General features: G+C 44.0%; 1 protein-coding gene across 1 annotated transcript in view; it reads left to right on the top strand.

The window, feature by feature from the left end:
- Positions 1-16,057, top strand: part of ZNF143 (zinc finger protein 143) — a 145,415-nt gene that overhangs the window by 124,199 nt on the left and 5,159 nt on the right. The window contains exons 13-14 of the mRNA XM_085887023.1: positions 1,230-1,379; positions 11,949-12,092. Coding sequence (XP_085743149.1) covers positions 1,230-1,379; positions 11,949-12,092 — 294 coding nt within the window. The remainder of the gene's footprint in view (positions 1-1,229; positions 1,380-11,948; positions 12,093-16,057) is intronic.

Here is a 16,057-nt window from a genome sequence, read left to right as displayed (position 1 = left end):
GATTTTCATGATTAGTTTTATGGATAGATTCCAGATGGGGACCTCACATACATTAAAAACATCCCTGGGACTGTAACTACAAATGAACTACAGGTGCAAACTTTCTGGGGCTCAGTGCCAATCCTGAAGAGAGCCCTCACACAAAACTTTGAGAACAAGAATAGTTCACAGCTGTGAGGTGTGTGCGTACGTGTGTGTTGTATATCCACTGCTGCCATTCACTTCTATTAACAAGAAATGATAGGGACCCGACTCTTATCATCCATGGATATTTCTCGTATATCTTGTATTTCCATGAATCCAATTTGCATTCAGGAACAGAACAATTGTGGTGAACCCCATATCATCTAAATGCTTAAAATTGTGTTTACAAGGCGATTTGAAACTCAGATTTCATACTAGTAACGGCAAGTTAATAGTGCCTTGCGAGCCAAACCGAATCGGTGTAAACGCACATACAGCGCATGTGCAAAAGAACTCATTTAGCATTCATGCGTTATTTTGAAAGTCCTGCATTCATCCTTGTCACCACAGCCAACCTGTCCACCAAGTTTTGTCCAAATCCATCCTAACTTTTTGAGATTGCTTGTGAGCAGGATAACAGCCACATCTGGGTGAATACATAACCTTTGTCCACCTTCGGTGACGGAGGTAAAAATGAAAAAACATGCATGGATCGAATCCCCCAAAAAGAACCAAACAAGGTAGGAAGGAATGACAAGATCGGAATGGCACCACAATCCTTTTACGGATTGCCATCACGACATCTTTTGACATTTTTCTGTCTCAATCCCACAACAAATAAAATGCACAATTCCACCAACCCACACCACAAATCTACAACTACCTCTAACATAGACATCTTACCATTGTTACTATTGCTACGTACAACAAAAATGTCAAAAGATGCCATGATGGAAATCCATAAATGGATTGTTGTATCTTTTTGAGTTGTCATTCCTTCCTTGTTACTCCTTCCTGCCTTGTTTGGTTGTTTTTTTGGGGATTCCACCCCTACTTGTTTTTTTGTTTGTTTTTTTTTCAATGGTTTTTCTGACATTCTAATTATTCCCTCCCTCCCCCAATCCATTTAGTCTATTAGACTACTGGAGGATAGGATAGTTGCAGGCAGCATGTGTAAAGGCTTGTTTTTGTATGCAACAAACCTAACAGAAAGAATTAATTGGCCTTGATCCTTTATCAATTAATTAATTTATTATGGTGTTCAGGTGAATCTTTCACAAGCTGACCTGCAAGCACTTGGTACTGCCATTGCTATGGTTTCTCATGATGGGACCACCATCTCTTTGCCAACAAAGGAGACTGCAGTGACTAACGATGTTGCAATGGTTACCAGCAAAGGGGCTGAATCGACACAGGTAGGATGTGAATTTATCAGCATGAATGGGGTTTTGTGACCCCTTCCCCCCCCCCCCGCCCCCACACACACACCTTTGGGACAATTGGTAGTCTTTAGTTTTCTCATCATTCTTGACACTTGCAACTCATCTAACAACAATATTGACCAAATCAATTTTAACATTTTAAACTGTAAGTTACCGGTTTGGGGGAAAGCTTTGTGTAAGTGCTGTTGGCTTGGCATTAACTGGAGCTGCCATCTGCAAGTTATATTTGAAAAGCTTGCCTCATGACAAAAGCAAGCTTGTTTTCATATTCACCTTATTAGTATTCTCACCTGAACCAATTTCTCATGATGCTGGGATTGCAGGTTCACATCTCATACACTGTGTTTCTCTACTTGATATGCCGATTCTCGACTTGCAGTGCCTTCAGAAAGTATTCAATACCCTTGAATTTTTCACATTTTGTTGTGTTACAGCCTGAATTTAAAATGGATTGATTTTTTTTGTTTGTTTTTGTCACTGATCTACACAAAATACCACATAATAACAAAGTGAAAACATGTTTTTAGAATTTTCCCAAATTAATTACAAATGAAAGCTGAAATGTCTTGCATTAATAAATATTCAACCCCTTTGCTAAGACACTCTAAATTGAGCTCAGGCATATCAAATTTCCTTTGATTATCCTTGAGATGTCTCTACAACTTGATTGGAACCCACCTGTGGCCAATTCAATTGATTGTACATGATTTTGAAAGAAACACCTTTCTATATGAGGTCCCACAGTTGACGGTGCATGTCAGAGCAGAAACTCTCCCATGAAGTCTGAGGAACTGTCAGTAGAACTCTGAGATAGAATTGTGAGAAGGCAAAGATCTGGGGAAGGGTATAAAATAATTTCTGGAGTGATGAAAGTTCCCAAGAGCCACAGTGAGCTCCATCATTAGGAAAGGCAAAGAAGATGGAACTACTCAGACTCTTCCTTGAGCTGGCTGTCAGACCAAACTGAGCAAGAAGTACCTTGGTCAGGGAGGTGAAAAAGAACCCAAAGACCACTCTGACAGAACTACAGAGTTCCTTGGCTGAGTTGGGAGAATCTGCTGGAAGAAGAACAATCACTGCAGCATTTCACAAATCTCGGCTTTATGGGAGAGTGGCCAGACAGAAGCCACTCCTGAGAAAATGGCACATGACAGCATACCTGAAGTTTGCAAAAAGGCATGCGAAATACTCTGAGAGCACGAGGCAAAAGATTCTGTGGTCTGATGAGACTAAAATTGAACTCTGGCCTGAATGCAAAGCGCGACATCTGGTGGAAACCGATCACCGCTCATCACCCATCTAACACCATTTTTACCGTCAAACATGATGGTGGCATTGTCATGCTATTGGGATGCTTTTCTGCGGCAGGGACTGGGAGACTTGTAAAGACAGAGGGAACAATGAATGATGCCAGATGCAGGCAAATCCTTCAGGAGAACCTGCTTCAGAGTGCAAAAGACCTAAGACTGCAGCAAAGATTTATATTCAAACAGGTCAATGACCCCAAACTTAGAGCCAGAGCAATGCTGGAATGCCTTCAGAACAAGAATGTTGAAGTCATTGAGTGGCCCAGCCAAAGCCCAGACTTGAATCCCATTGAGAATCTGTGGAAAGACTTCAAGATTGCTGTTCACCAACACTCCCCATCTAACTTGACAGAGCTTGAGCAAATCTGCAAGACTAGGAGAAAATCCCCAAATCCAGATGTGCAAAGCTGATACAGACATACCCAAGAAGACTCGAAGCTGTAAATCGCTGCCAAAGGCACTTCTAAAAAGTATTGACTCAGGTGGTTGTATACTTTTCGATGCAAGACATTTCAGATTTTCATTTTTAATGAATTTGTAATAATTTCCAAAAACATGTTTTCACTTTCGCATTTTGGGATATTTTGTGTAAGTTGGTGACAAAAAATTTAAATTGAATCCATTTTAAATTCAGGCTGTAACACAACAAAATGTGACAAAAGTTAAGGGGTGTGAATACATTCTGAAGGCATTGTACGGCGTATTCCCAAAAGACCTGGACAACTTTGGTTGTTAATATATTTAGAACCACAAATTATACAACAATACACTGTTTTATTTGATACAGAAACTTGTAAAGGTTTGTGCACACCATCAATACACTTCAATGTGAGCTCCGCTTGTCACGTGTAAGACATTATGGCGGTACACGAGTTCTTGCCATTATCGGCTCAACATGTTTGCGTCCACCAGTGCGCATGAAGCTGTGATCCGAGAATGAAGATCCTGCAGGTTTGCCACCTTGGTGTTGTAGACACCATCTTTGACAAACTCCCACAGAAAAAGAAATCAAGGGGGTTATGTCTGGTGATTGTGGGGGCCAGGTGGTTGGTCCGTCTCGGTTAATCCAGCGACCTGGAAATTTTTCATTCAGGATGGCTCAAAACGACTAAGGCCCAATGAGGGGGAGCGCCGTCCTGTTGAAAAATCCTATCGGGTTGCAGGTCTTCAATCTGTGGGAAGGCAAATCCTTCCAAACATGTTCATGTGAATTGTTGCGGTCACTGTATTCTTCGCAAAGAAAAACAGACCCACCAAGCAGTCACAGAGAAGGCCACACCACACATTGACCTTTGGACTGTTGCGAATGTGTTCAGTGACCACGTGGGGGTTTTCAGAGCCCCAGATGCTCACATTGTGCCGGTTGACCTTCCCTGATACATGAAAGCAAGCTTCGTCTGTGAACATGACCTTTTTCAGGTAAGCTTCATCATCCTTTATGCAACTAAGCATTTCCAAGGCAAACGCCTTGCGTTTTGGTCTGTCATTTGGTTCCTGCAGAATTCCTGCAGTTCCTGCAGAATCTGCACCTTATTGGCATAAAGCTTCAGTCTTTTATACAAAATGTTGTGTACAGTGGTGGTTGGTAGCCCCAGTTCTCTGGATGTGCGTCAAATTTATTTTCTGAGACTTTGATGAAATGATTCACGCACTCGTTCAACGTCTGCTGCACTTGTGCTTGGTCGACCAGTACTTTTCTCTTTCTGACAACTTCCAGTCTCCTTTAACCTTTTGTACCACTCTGATACTCATCTGCGATGGCGGATTCCTTCCATACCTTGCACAGGAATTACGCTGAACTTGCATGTCGGATCTCATTTCAATGAACCATTCGACACAATGAGCTTTCTCCTGTGGAGTTGCCATTTTATTTTACATTAAACCACCAAACCTGAAAATAAAGAAAACTTTGAGTTTCTGTATCATATAATAGTAGTCTATATCCGGTTGAACCCCAAAAAATTGCAACAAAACGTTTTATTGTTTTAAATGTTTTAATAGGTCATGCTGCGTGCCAGAAAAAAAAGTCTCGGGTAATCTGACCCCCCTCCCCCCCCGCCCCCCGTAAAGGGGTTAATTTGCATATTTTCGAGATGGCCGCTAATGAAAATTTCAATGTACTACAAACTTTTTTTATGGTTGATTTTAGACCCTATAAATGTATTGGCAATATATACGAACATGGGGTTTCTGAATCAAATAAACATAGTTCCATCCGCCTATGACGTACTATGACGTAACTATGACGTAAAATCGTATATGACGTCATAGTAAAAAGATAAATGAGTATGCCATAGAAAATCTGTTGTTTTATAATATAATATGTAATGACATGTGAAGCTATCATTTAACTCCTTGAACTAGTTAAGCTGTCCCTTTCCTGTAATTACATAGATGGGACATCATCAATCCAAAAGAAATCTGTATGTATGCCACACAGCCTTACCATAAGCCACGCTCATTGTCGCCCTAGATCATCTCAGCATTGTTATTGTCATCATTCTCATCCCCCCACATTTGATTGAAAGGGTTGCTACATGACTGCATTTGGCACTGTCCACAAGCTGATGTGCATGGTAGACCGTAGGTTCTGCATGTGCAACGTTGAGTACTGCACCTGGTAGTGCAGTTGCAGTGAACTACCTGAAGCAAAGAGTCTGGTGCGGCATTCATTTCACTCATTACTGGGATGAACTGATTCTCCTCTGTTTTCCACCCCCAGTCTGTTGCTTCCAAATCTGCCTCTTCTCCCATCCATGTCATGATCTGGAAATACGTGCGGAGTGAATGGTGCTTAGTAGCCGCTTCAGTTGGCGGCAGACGCTCTGGGGTAACAAACAACACAGCCGATACCACTTTCTTTGTCAAGATGCTGTGGCGCAATGAAGTGAGAGTATCTGTTCCCTTTCCACCAAACACCTGGACCATTGCCTTGTATCCAATCTCTACAACTGCATCTGTGCTTTGACCTAGTGTAGCAAATGCTTGGGCACATGACCTCAAACCAGCATAACCTTTCATGACTTTCTGGAAGAGAGATTTCTTGCCAACCCCAAATATGCGCGAAGTCGTATCACATCCAGTAAAGGCTTATACGAACAGCATCATGGTAGATGCCTGGGATCCTAAGAGGCTCTTCAGTCTGTTTATGTGATACACTCTGCTTTGGTCCTGCGTCTTGTCAGATCGGAAGTACAAGTCCCAGTTGCCACCTTCAGCAAAATGGTGAAGCAGCAGAATTAGTAAGTCTGTATCTTCACCTATCAGTGTTGTTCACTGCAGCTGGGAAGCTCGTACTGCTGCTTGCACGATGTCGTAGTCTGCATCACCTGTTGCGTTTATCACAGTGCACCCCTTTTCCTTTATCCTATGGCTCATGATGTTTATCAGTTCCTGCTTGTTGGAACCATGCGATAAGAACTCATCTTTTTTCCCCATGAACACGGTGTCTTCTGTGAAGTTGACTTTGGGATGATGTTTCTTTTGACGACGCTGGTGTGTGCTGTCCTTGATAGATGGTTCATCCGAATAACCGTCAAAGACAACAGTAGCTTTCCCGTAATTGCGGAGTACGAAGTCAGCATAGCCGTTGGCTATAGATCCGTATGTGCTCCCTTTCGTCCACTTAACGTGATGCATCAGTGAGCCACCATCCAACACATAGTGGTCCGTCTTGGGTACATCGTCCGACTCATCCTCAGTAGACAAACCTTTTTCATATTCATCTATTGCTCTCGCAAGCTGTGGCTTGTCTGCTTTCCTGAATATGTGCTTCGCCTCAAAGAGAGCTGGGGGAAATGGAGACAATTCATATTCAAGAACGTCCTCCAATGAGAGGTTCCCTGCCCGAGAAACGACAAGTAGCCTCTGAAACAGAAGAGCAGGGTCTATACTCTATAGTTTGGTCGACAGTAACCTGGACAGCAGATGAATCTCCCAGAGTTTTCGCTTTGTCCTTCCTTTTGCATGTATAGGTGAAAACTGGTTGTCCAGTCAGCTTTTCAGCAACTTCTTTCCCCACTACCTGCAAGTTGTCGACATTCACTTCATCCTTGGCTACAACACCAGTGACAACATTTCTCAAGGCTGGATCATCAGAGAACGGATTGCATGACTGAAGTTTTTCTTGGATTTTTGCTAGATCTGACTGGTCCCTCTCCATCCTGGACTCGGTGGCCTCCTTGTGCTGTTCACTCGACGTGTAAGTGCAATCATTGAATTCTTGCATGGCTACATTATATTCCGAACATACGGGGGGGGGGGGCGACAGTGTCCACAGGGCACCTTGCTCCTCCGTCATACCACTGCCCCTGGTCAATCCACCAGTCGACTTGAGTGATCGCATCAGTGTCTGTTCGACAACAAGATCGGACCCAAGTCCAGCCCAGAACTCATCACTCTGGCGAACCACATGGTAGCCTTCCTGGTACTTGCTATATACTGCTGGATTGCTTGTCTCCAAATGGATGACCCCCCCCCCCCCCATGGTGCACTCATTTTAAAAACATGTGGTGAATTTTTCTACAATTGGCTGCCCATATATACTTCTGCTCAAGGGCGAGGCCACATGTGGTTTCCAATTACTTCCACATGATCTACATGTTGAGATTATACATGTTCTGTGTTAATCCCTACCTAGTCTTTGTAGTCTTGCTAGGTTCTAATTCATTATCATCATGACAATGCTTTTGAAGGACATTGAAAAGGTGAATATCAGCAGTTCCAGAAATTCTATTGTTTTAGTTGAAAGTCACAGATGGCAGCACAAGTGCATATGGGAGGCCTAAACAGCAGTTATTCATAATCACCTTGTGATCTTCTTGATGGGGCTTTTTGTCTGTGCTCTTTCATCCTAAGAAAGGGGGTTGGCTTTTGGTTTTCGCTATGACGTCATAAACGTCATAGTTACGTCATAGGCGGGAGAAACTATGTTCATTTGATTCAGAAACCCCATGTTCCTATATGTTGCTTATACATTTATAGGGTCTAAAATCAACCATAAAAAAGTTTGTAGTACATTGAAATTTTCATTGGCGGCCATCTTGAAAATATGCAAATTAACCCCTTTACCGGGGTCAGATTACCCGAGACTTTTTTCTGGCACGCAGCATGACCCATTAAAACATTTAAAACAATAAAACGTTTTGTTGCGATTTTTGGGGTTAGGTGATACGGATCATATTTTGACTCGACTATAAACCCAAAGGGTGTCATTATATCATTTGTGGTACTAAATATATTAACAACCAAAGTTGTCCAGGTCTTTTTTTGGGACACCTTGTATTTCCATGTAATTCATGTTGAGATACAGTGATGTCATGTCTTTCTTGCATATCATTTATGCACACGTTCCACCATGAGCTGTAGTGCATTTTAAAAAGAATTAAAAAAAAAATTAAACTGTTGATTTAGTTGGTACCAGGAAGATGAAATAAGGATTATCCACTGATTCGTTTCTAAATCAGAAGCACAAATTTAGACTTTCTATGTTTTTTTTAACATATGCTTAAGCATTGAGATGGTCCCACTACAAAACATCATATTTTTGTAAATGTAATCCTGTTGGTTTTCTTCAAATTTGTTTCATTTGGGGGGGGGGGGGAGGATGCTGTGGAACACACTGCATGTGGTGTTAAATTGGGGGCAACTGGTGGCATCAGGTTGATTTACAGATGACAATTCATTTGTAGCAAGTACAGAAGAAGGATTACAAGATTGAGTAAGATATATTAGTAACATCAGGGCCAAGATTGTTGTGACCATTTTTACTGAACGATATATTTGGGGATCCAAAATCACTTCAGAATGAAAGTGAACTTCGGCAAAAACAGTGATGCATATCTCAAAATAACGAATAAATATTTACATATTCATCGAAGGAAAAGAACTACAACAGGTGCAATAGTTCAAGTATTTCGGAAGCATAATATCTGCAGATGGGAGGTGCAACAGGAATACAAAAACAAGCATAGCAATAGGAAAAGCTGCACAAAGAAAGAAGAGACAGTTGCGAACCGAAAACCCGAATAAACAACTCAGGAAGCAACTTGTTACGAGCTTTATTTGGAGTGGTTTGTATGGATGTCAGATTTCGACTTTACAAAAAGAGAACAACTTGTTAAATAGCTTTGAAAAGTGAGTTTGGAGGCAAATGTAAAAGATCAACTGGACAGAAAAAGTAACAAATGATGAAGCGTTGATGAGAGTGAACGACCAAAGAATTTGTTGAACGTAATATTAGGGAGAGGCAGAGAAACTTGGCAGGGCATATCCAAAGAGGAAACTGACAAGTAAGAGACATGGAGGGAAGATTTCAAGGAAAAGGAATAATAAGAGGGCATTGTCGTGCTAAAACAGGAAAGGGCCTTCCCCAAACTGTTGCCACAAAGTTGGAAGCACAGAATAATCTGGAATGTCTTTGTATGCTGTTGCATTAAGATTCCCCTTCACAGGAAATAAGGGGCCTAGCCTGAACCATGAAAAACAGCCCCAGACTATTATTCCTCCTCCACCAAACTTTACAGTTGGCACTACGCATTCGGGCAGGGAGCGTTCTCCTGACATCCACCAAACCCAGATTAGTCCGTCGGACTGCCAGATGGTGAAGCGTGATTCACTGCTCCAGAGTCCAATGGCGGTGATCTTTCACCATTCCAGCCAATGCTTGGCATTGCGCATGGTGATTTTAGGCTTCTGTGTGGCTGTTCGGCCATGGAAACCAATTTCATGAAGCTCTCGACGAACAGTGTTTGTGTTGACGTTGCTTCCAGAGGCAGTTTAGAACTCGGTAGTGAGTGTTGCAAATGACGATAGACGATTTTTCCACACTACATGCTTCAGCATTCGGCGGTCCCGTTCTGTGAGCTTGTGTGGCTTACAACTTTGCGGTTGAGCTGTTGTTGCTCCTAGACTTTTCCACTTCACAATAACAGCACTTACAGTTGACTGGGGCAGCTCTAGCAGGGCAGAAATTTGATGAACTGACTTGTTGGAAAGGTGGCATCCTATTACATGGCATCCATGTTGAAAGTCACTGAGCTCTTCAGTATGGCCCATTCTCCTGGCAATGTTTGTCTATGGAGATTGGATGGCTCTGTGCTTGATTTTATACACCTGTCAGCAATGTGTGTTGCTGAAATAGCCAAATCCACTAATTAGAAGGATTGTCCACATGCTTTTGGTCATGTAGTGCATATTGACCGCATCAAAATCTGTGCTCATTAAAGGGTCTACGGGGGTTTTTGACCCCCTCCCCCTTTCCCCACCCCACCCCTCCCAAATGGGTATTTGCTTTCTTCTCCAAAACTTTTCCAAAAAACACACACGATTTCAATGAAACTTGAACACAACCTTCATCACCCGTAATGTACCAAAGTGTATCAACCGCTTCAAAATCTGCACTCATTAAGGGGTCAACGAACGGGGGGGGGCTAACTCCCCCCCCAAAATAGGCATTTGCTCTCTTCTCCTAAACGACACACACAATTTTGATGAAACTTGACCACAACCTTCAACACATGTGTTGTACCACATTAAAATCTGCACTCATTAAGGGGTCAACAAAAGGGGGGGCTCCCCCCCCCCAAATAGGTATTTGCTCTCTTCTCTGAAATTACACACACAATTTTGATGAAACTTGCCCACAACCTTCATCAACCATGATGCATCAAAAGCTTATCATCTGCAGAAAAATCTGCACTCATCAAAGAGGTCTATGGGGGGGGGGGGGTTGACCTCTCAAAAATAGGTGTATTTGCTCTCCTCTCGGAAACCACACACAATTTTGATGAAAGATGACCACAACATTCCTCACCCATGATACCAAAGTGTATTGACTGTATCAAAATCTGCGCCCATTTGAGGTAGTCTACGGGGGTGGGTTCTAACCCCCCCCCCCTAAAATAGGTATTTACACTCAACTCTGAACTACACACAGGATTTCAATGAAATTTAAACCATTGAATTTCATAACCTTCGTAACCATAACCTTCATAACTTCATCATAAAACCATAACCTTCATCACCCTTGATGTACCAAAGTTTGCTCATGGCATTAAATAATTCATGGTCTGCAGGGGGTTTGAGTGGTTGTTGCTCCTGATCCAGGTGAGCTTCAGAACAGATGGCCCCATTTTTCAATCTTGCCAGGAGCTAATCACTTTGTTCCGACAACCTCACACAGCTAATTGGCGTAAATGACGAACAGTGAACATGGTCACTCACCCCTGTCTGAAGAAGGAGACTTCAAAATTAAAATATAAATATGACCCGTCATTTTTTTTTTAAATATCCATTAGATGATTATGCATTCAGATATGCTAGGTGGCCAAAGCCTGGTGTTGGCTTAGTGGTTAGGGTGGTGGCTTGGGATCCCAGGGTCCTGAGTTCAAGCCCCATTGGCTGCTGAATTAACACCAGGGGGTTGACTCAGCCTGTCATCCTTCCGAGGTCAGCGAAATGAGTACCAGTGTACTGGTCCCGGTGTATGCCCCGGTTAGAATAGGTGTACCGTATCCCTGTGTGTAGTAAGAGGTAACCAGGGTTGGCGTCAGGAAGGGCATCCGGCCATAAAACATTGCCTCAAGAAAAAGCCAACCCTTGCACAGCAGGGAAAAAATGGCTGTAAAAACGGTCTTTTTTATATGCTAGGTGGCCAATTGACAATTCCTTTTCTTTAATCTCAACATTGCTCATAATTTGTTAAATTGAATCTGTTTTGTGTCAAAATTGGTGCATGGTTTGTTACACAAATAAGTAAGTGGTTTTTTTTGTATATAGTGCCGAGACTCATGGAGGAGCGAGAACACAAAACGGATCAGCACGTAACGGAACAAAAATAACAGTAGGCAGAGGGTAGGTGGAGAAGGACATTCCAACAGCAGGGTTGAATGACAAAATGGAGGGAGATTTGGAGAAATACAGGATGTGAGGAAGAATGAGGGTAAGATGAGGATGCAGGGGGTGAACAAGATGGATACAGCCGCAAACTCTCAATCACAAAAGCGGAAGGAAAAACTGTAAAACTGGCAAGAGGGTGGGCTTGGGGAGGGAGGGTTCATGGGGTATAAAAGATAATGGTTATGAAAGGGGGTTGTGGTGGTGTTGAATCGGTTTGTATCTGAAAAAGAATCGCATCTGTTTGTCTCAGTTTTATTTTTTTTTGCTGTTCAATAATGTTGCAAATGGTTACAATTTCCTCACCCCTTCATTTACAGTGTTTTCTTTTGCTTGCCAGGTAGCAATGGTCACAGATAACATTGTAAGATCTGAATCTGCTGTGTTGCGGCGAACCATATCTGAAGGAGGCCACTTAATCAGTGGAGAGGATGCACCATTGAGGCTGGTTTCAGCAAGCAATGGCATGCCCATTTCCGTGCAGGTACTGGTCCCATTGGTTTTCTTCATCTGTGTTGCATCTGCTTGTGTCTAAATCTGTTTCCTTCCTCTCTTGTTTTTACTACCTCTGTCTTTTCTCATAACAACCCCCTCCCCCTGATGGCCCCTTGTCATTAATGGCTCATGATTGTCGACGAGATATGGGCATCACCACATAAATTATTGGGAAATTCTGAAGCCACACTTGCTGCTTGGATGTTTTATTTTATACTAGCAAATACCATCCATCGCTTCGCTGATGGTAATACTAAAGGGGGGGGGAGAAAAAGAGGGGGAAGAGGGAGAGAGCGGTGGGGGAGAGAGAACGGGGAGAGTGAAGAGGTGGAGGGGAAAGGAGAGAGAGGAGGAAGGGGGAACGAGAAGGGGTGGGGTAAGGGAAGACAGTGTGAGGTAAGATAAAGGGAAGGCAGACGAGCACAGATGATTCTGCAGAGAATAACAGTGAAGATTGAAACAAAATAATGTCTGAAATCCATTTTCTACCACTCATAATATGAACACGGCCCGGAGACAAACTCCGGTCCAGACATAAATACCTCCCGGACGCGTCCGGAGCCAAGCTGGCCGGAGACAAACACCGCTTGGACACATCCAGAGACAAACCCTACCCGGACACTTACAGAGACAAACACAGTACAGACATAACCACTGTACGGATATGTCCAGAAAAAGGGGAGGGAAGAGAGGAGATGCGGGAGGAAGGTACTGCATTGTATTGGGAGGGGGGTAGAACAAGGATGGGACAGAGAGAGATGCAGATAGGGGGAGGAGAGTTAGCAGAAAACATATCTTATGCTTTATGAAACACACACACACACACACACACACACACACACACACACACACACACACACACACACACACACACACACACACACACACACACACACACACACACACACACACACGTGATTGGCCGATATCAGGAATCGGCAGATTGGAGTCAGTGTGATTACTGACTCCAGTACAAACTGTACCACCCAGGAACCATGAGTAGCTTTCACCGAAAAACAACGTTGCATTGATTTTGACGGTTCAGGGATATGTTCACAAACATTATTGTTTATATACAGCTGCGTGTGATGGGTGGAAAAAGTATTTGGCTGGATAATTTAGAAAACACATTGATATGGCAAACGGCTCGGAAATCTGGTGTTATTTCACCAACAACTCTCTCAGGGTGACGGAGCACGGACCACTCGCTCGGGGTGACGGAGCACGGACCACTCGCTCGGGGTGACGGAGCATGGACCACTCGCTCGGGGTGACGGAGCACAGACCACTCGCTCGGGGTGACGGAGCACAGACCACTCGCTCGGGGTGACGGAGCACGGACCACTCGCTCGGGGTGACTGAGCACAGACCACTCGCTCGGGGTGACGGAGCACGGACAAAGCGTCCGCAGAGAGCGAACGATTCGCTGTGAATGACGTGGCATGGCAAAAGCGTCCGCAGAGAGCGAACGATTCGTTGTAAATGACGTGGCGTTGCAAAAGCGTCCGCAGAGAGCGAACGATTCGCTCTGAATGATGTGGCGTGGCAAAAGCGTCCGCAGAGAGCGAACGGTTTGCTGTGAATTATGTGGCATGGCAAAAAGTGTCCGCAGAGAGCGAACAATTCGCTCTGAATGATGTGGCGTGGCAAAAGCGCCCGCAGAGTGAATGATTTGCTCTGAATGAAGTGGTGCGGCAAAAGCGTCCGCCGAGTGAATGATTTGCTCTGAATGACGTGGCGCAGAAAAAGCGTCCGCAGAGAGTGAACGATTCGCTCTGAATGACGTGGCGTGGCAAAAGCATCCGCTGAGAGCGAACGAATCGCTCTGAATGATGTGGCGTGGCAAAAGCATCCGCTGAGAGCGAACGAATCGCTCTGAATGATGTGGCGTGGCAAAAGCGCCCGTAGAGTGAATGATTTGCTCTGAATGACGTGGTGCGGTAAAAGCGTCCGCCGAGTGAATGATTTGTTCTGAATGACGTGGCGCAGAAAAAGCGTCCGCAGAAAGTGAACGATTCGCTCTGAATGACGTGGCGTGGCAAAAGCGTCCGCAGAGAGTGAACGATTCGCTCTGAATGACGTGGTGCGGCAAAAGCGTCCGCAGAGAGCGAACGATTCGCTCTGAATGATGTGGTGCGGCAAAAGCGTCCGCAGAGTGAAAGATTCGCTCTGAATGACGGGGTGCGGCAAAAGCGTCCGCACAGAGCGAACGATTTGCTGTGAATTATGTGGCATGGCAAAAAGCGTCCGCAGAGAGCAAACAGTTCGCTCTGAATGATGTGGCGTGGCAAAGGCGCCTGCAGAGTGAATAATTTGCTCTGAATGACGTGGTGCGGCAAAAGCGTCCGCCGAGTGAATGATTTGCTCTGAATGACGTGGCGGAGAAAATGCGTCCGCAGAGAGTGAACGATTCGCTCTGAATGACGTGGGGTGGCAAAAGAGTCCGCAGAGAGCAAACGATTCGCTGTGAATGACGTGGCATGGCAAAAGCGTCCGCAGAGAGCGAACGATTCGCTGTGAATGACGTGGCATGGCAAAAGCGTCCGCAGAGAGCGAACGATTCGTTGTAAATGACGTGGCATGGCAAAAGCGTCCGCAGAAAGCGAACGATTCGCTCTGAATGATGTGGTGCGGCAAAAGCGTCCGCAGAGTGAAAGATTCGCTCTGAATGACGTGGCGTGGCAAAAGCGGCCGCAGAGAGTGAACGTTTCGCACTAAATGACGTGGCATGGCAAAAGCGTCCGCAGAGTGAAAGATTCGCTCTGAATGACGTGGCGTGGCAAAAGCGTCCGCAGAGAGTGAACGATTCGCTCTGAATCATGTGGCGTGGCAAAAGCGTCAATAGAGAGTGAATGATTTGCTCTGAATGACGTGGCACGGCAAAAGCATCCACAGAGTGAATGATTCGCTGTGAATTACGTGGCGCGGAAAAAGCGTCCACAGAGAGTGAACGATTCGCTCTGAATCACGTGGCATGGCAAAAGCATCCGCAGAGAGTGAACGATTCGCTCTGAATGACGTGGCGTGGCAAAAGCGTCCGCAGTGAGTGAACGATTTGCTCTGAATGACGTATCGCGTTACCGCTATCGACAATGGGTGCTTGGCAAGTGGCTTAAGTGCTCACGCAAGTACTCCAATAAAACGGTTGATAAGGAACAGTTGGCCAGGCTGTTCCTGCATACCATACAGGATGCCTTTAATTTTAAAGCCTGTCTTCACCACATGTAGCAGTTGATTAAATAAAATGAATTGATGAAATAAAAGGACTTCATCCACAAAAGAGTTGCAGCTTAATGCAGAACAACCCTGGAGACATCGCAAGGTTCAATCATTCATGAAATAAACATTGCAGAAAATGCGCCATTTTGCCTGCTCGTCGATGCATGTCACGTGGTGCATCGGTTCAAGGTCCATGCAAACGTTATCACCTTATTTTAAAATGTCCGTTTTATTTTTTACACTAGATTTGCTTTTCTTCCCTGTAGAGAACATCATGAAACCTCCGAAAATAGAGACCAATATATTGCAAACGCTATGGATAGGCCGTCCCTCAGGGGGGACAGTGCGTGAGATCTAGCAGTGAATGCATTAAATCATACAGCTTGATGAAGCTGATTAATTTGGTTGTGTTCCTAAAAAAAATTTGTTCGCTCAATGTAATTCTCCAAACAGTTGAAAAAGATGAGTTTCATGCTTTGGAAATTTCACATTTACTTTTGTATATATGGAGGAGGGAACATAGCCTTGCTTGCTTAAAGTCAATAGGTATATTGGCTTAGTTAGAAGACTCGTTATTGCTTTCAATTATCAGATTTCACAACAGATTTCGACAAATTTTTTCCGGATGATATCCGATCCTCAAAACCGAAATATTTCCATGAGATACTTGAATTAGTCCGTGAGATTAATCGTGGAAAATCGTATGATGTAATGCATGAAATAGGGCTAAGCTCC

The sequence above is a fragment of the Eptatretus burgeri genome, chromosome 6, assembly GCF_056783735.1.
Source record: "Eptatretus burgeri isolate ZD-2024b chromosome 6, Ebu_testis_v1, whole genome shotgun sequence".
NCBI classification, from domain to species: Eukaryota; Metazoa; Chordata; class Myxini; order Myxiniformes; family Myxinidae; genus Eptatretus; species Eptatretus burgeri.
The sequence above is the reverse complement of the archived record's forward strand: the minus strand, read 5'-3'. Positions and strand labels throughout refer to the sequence as shown.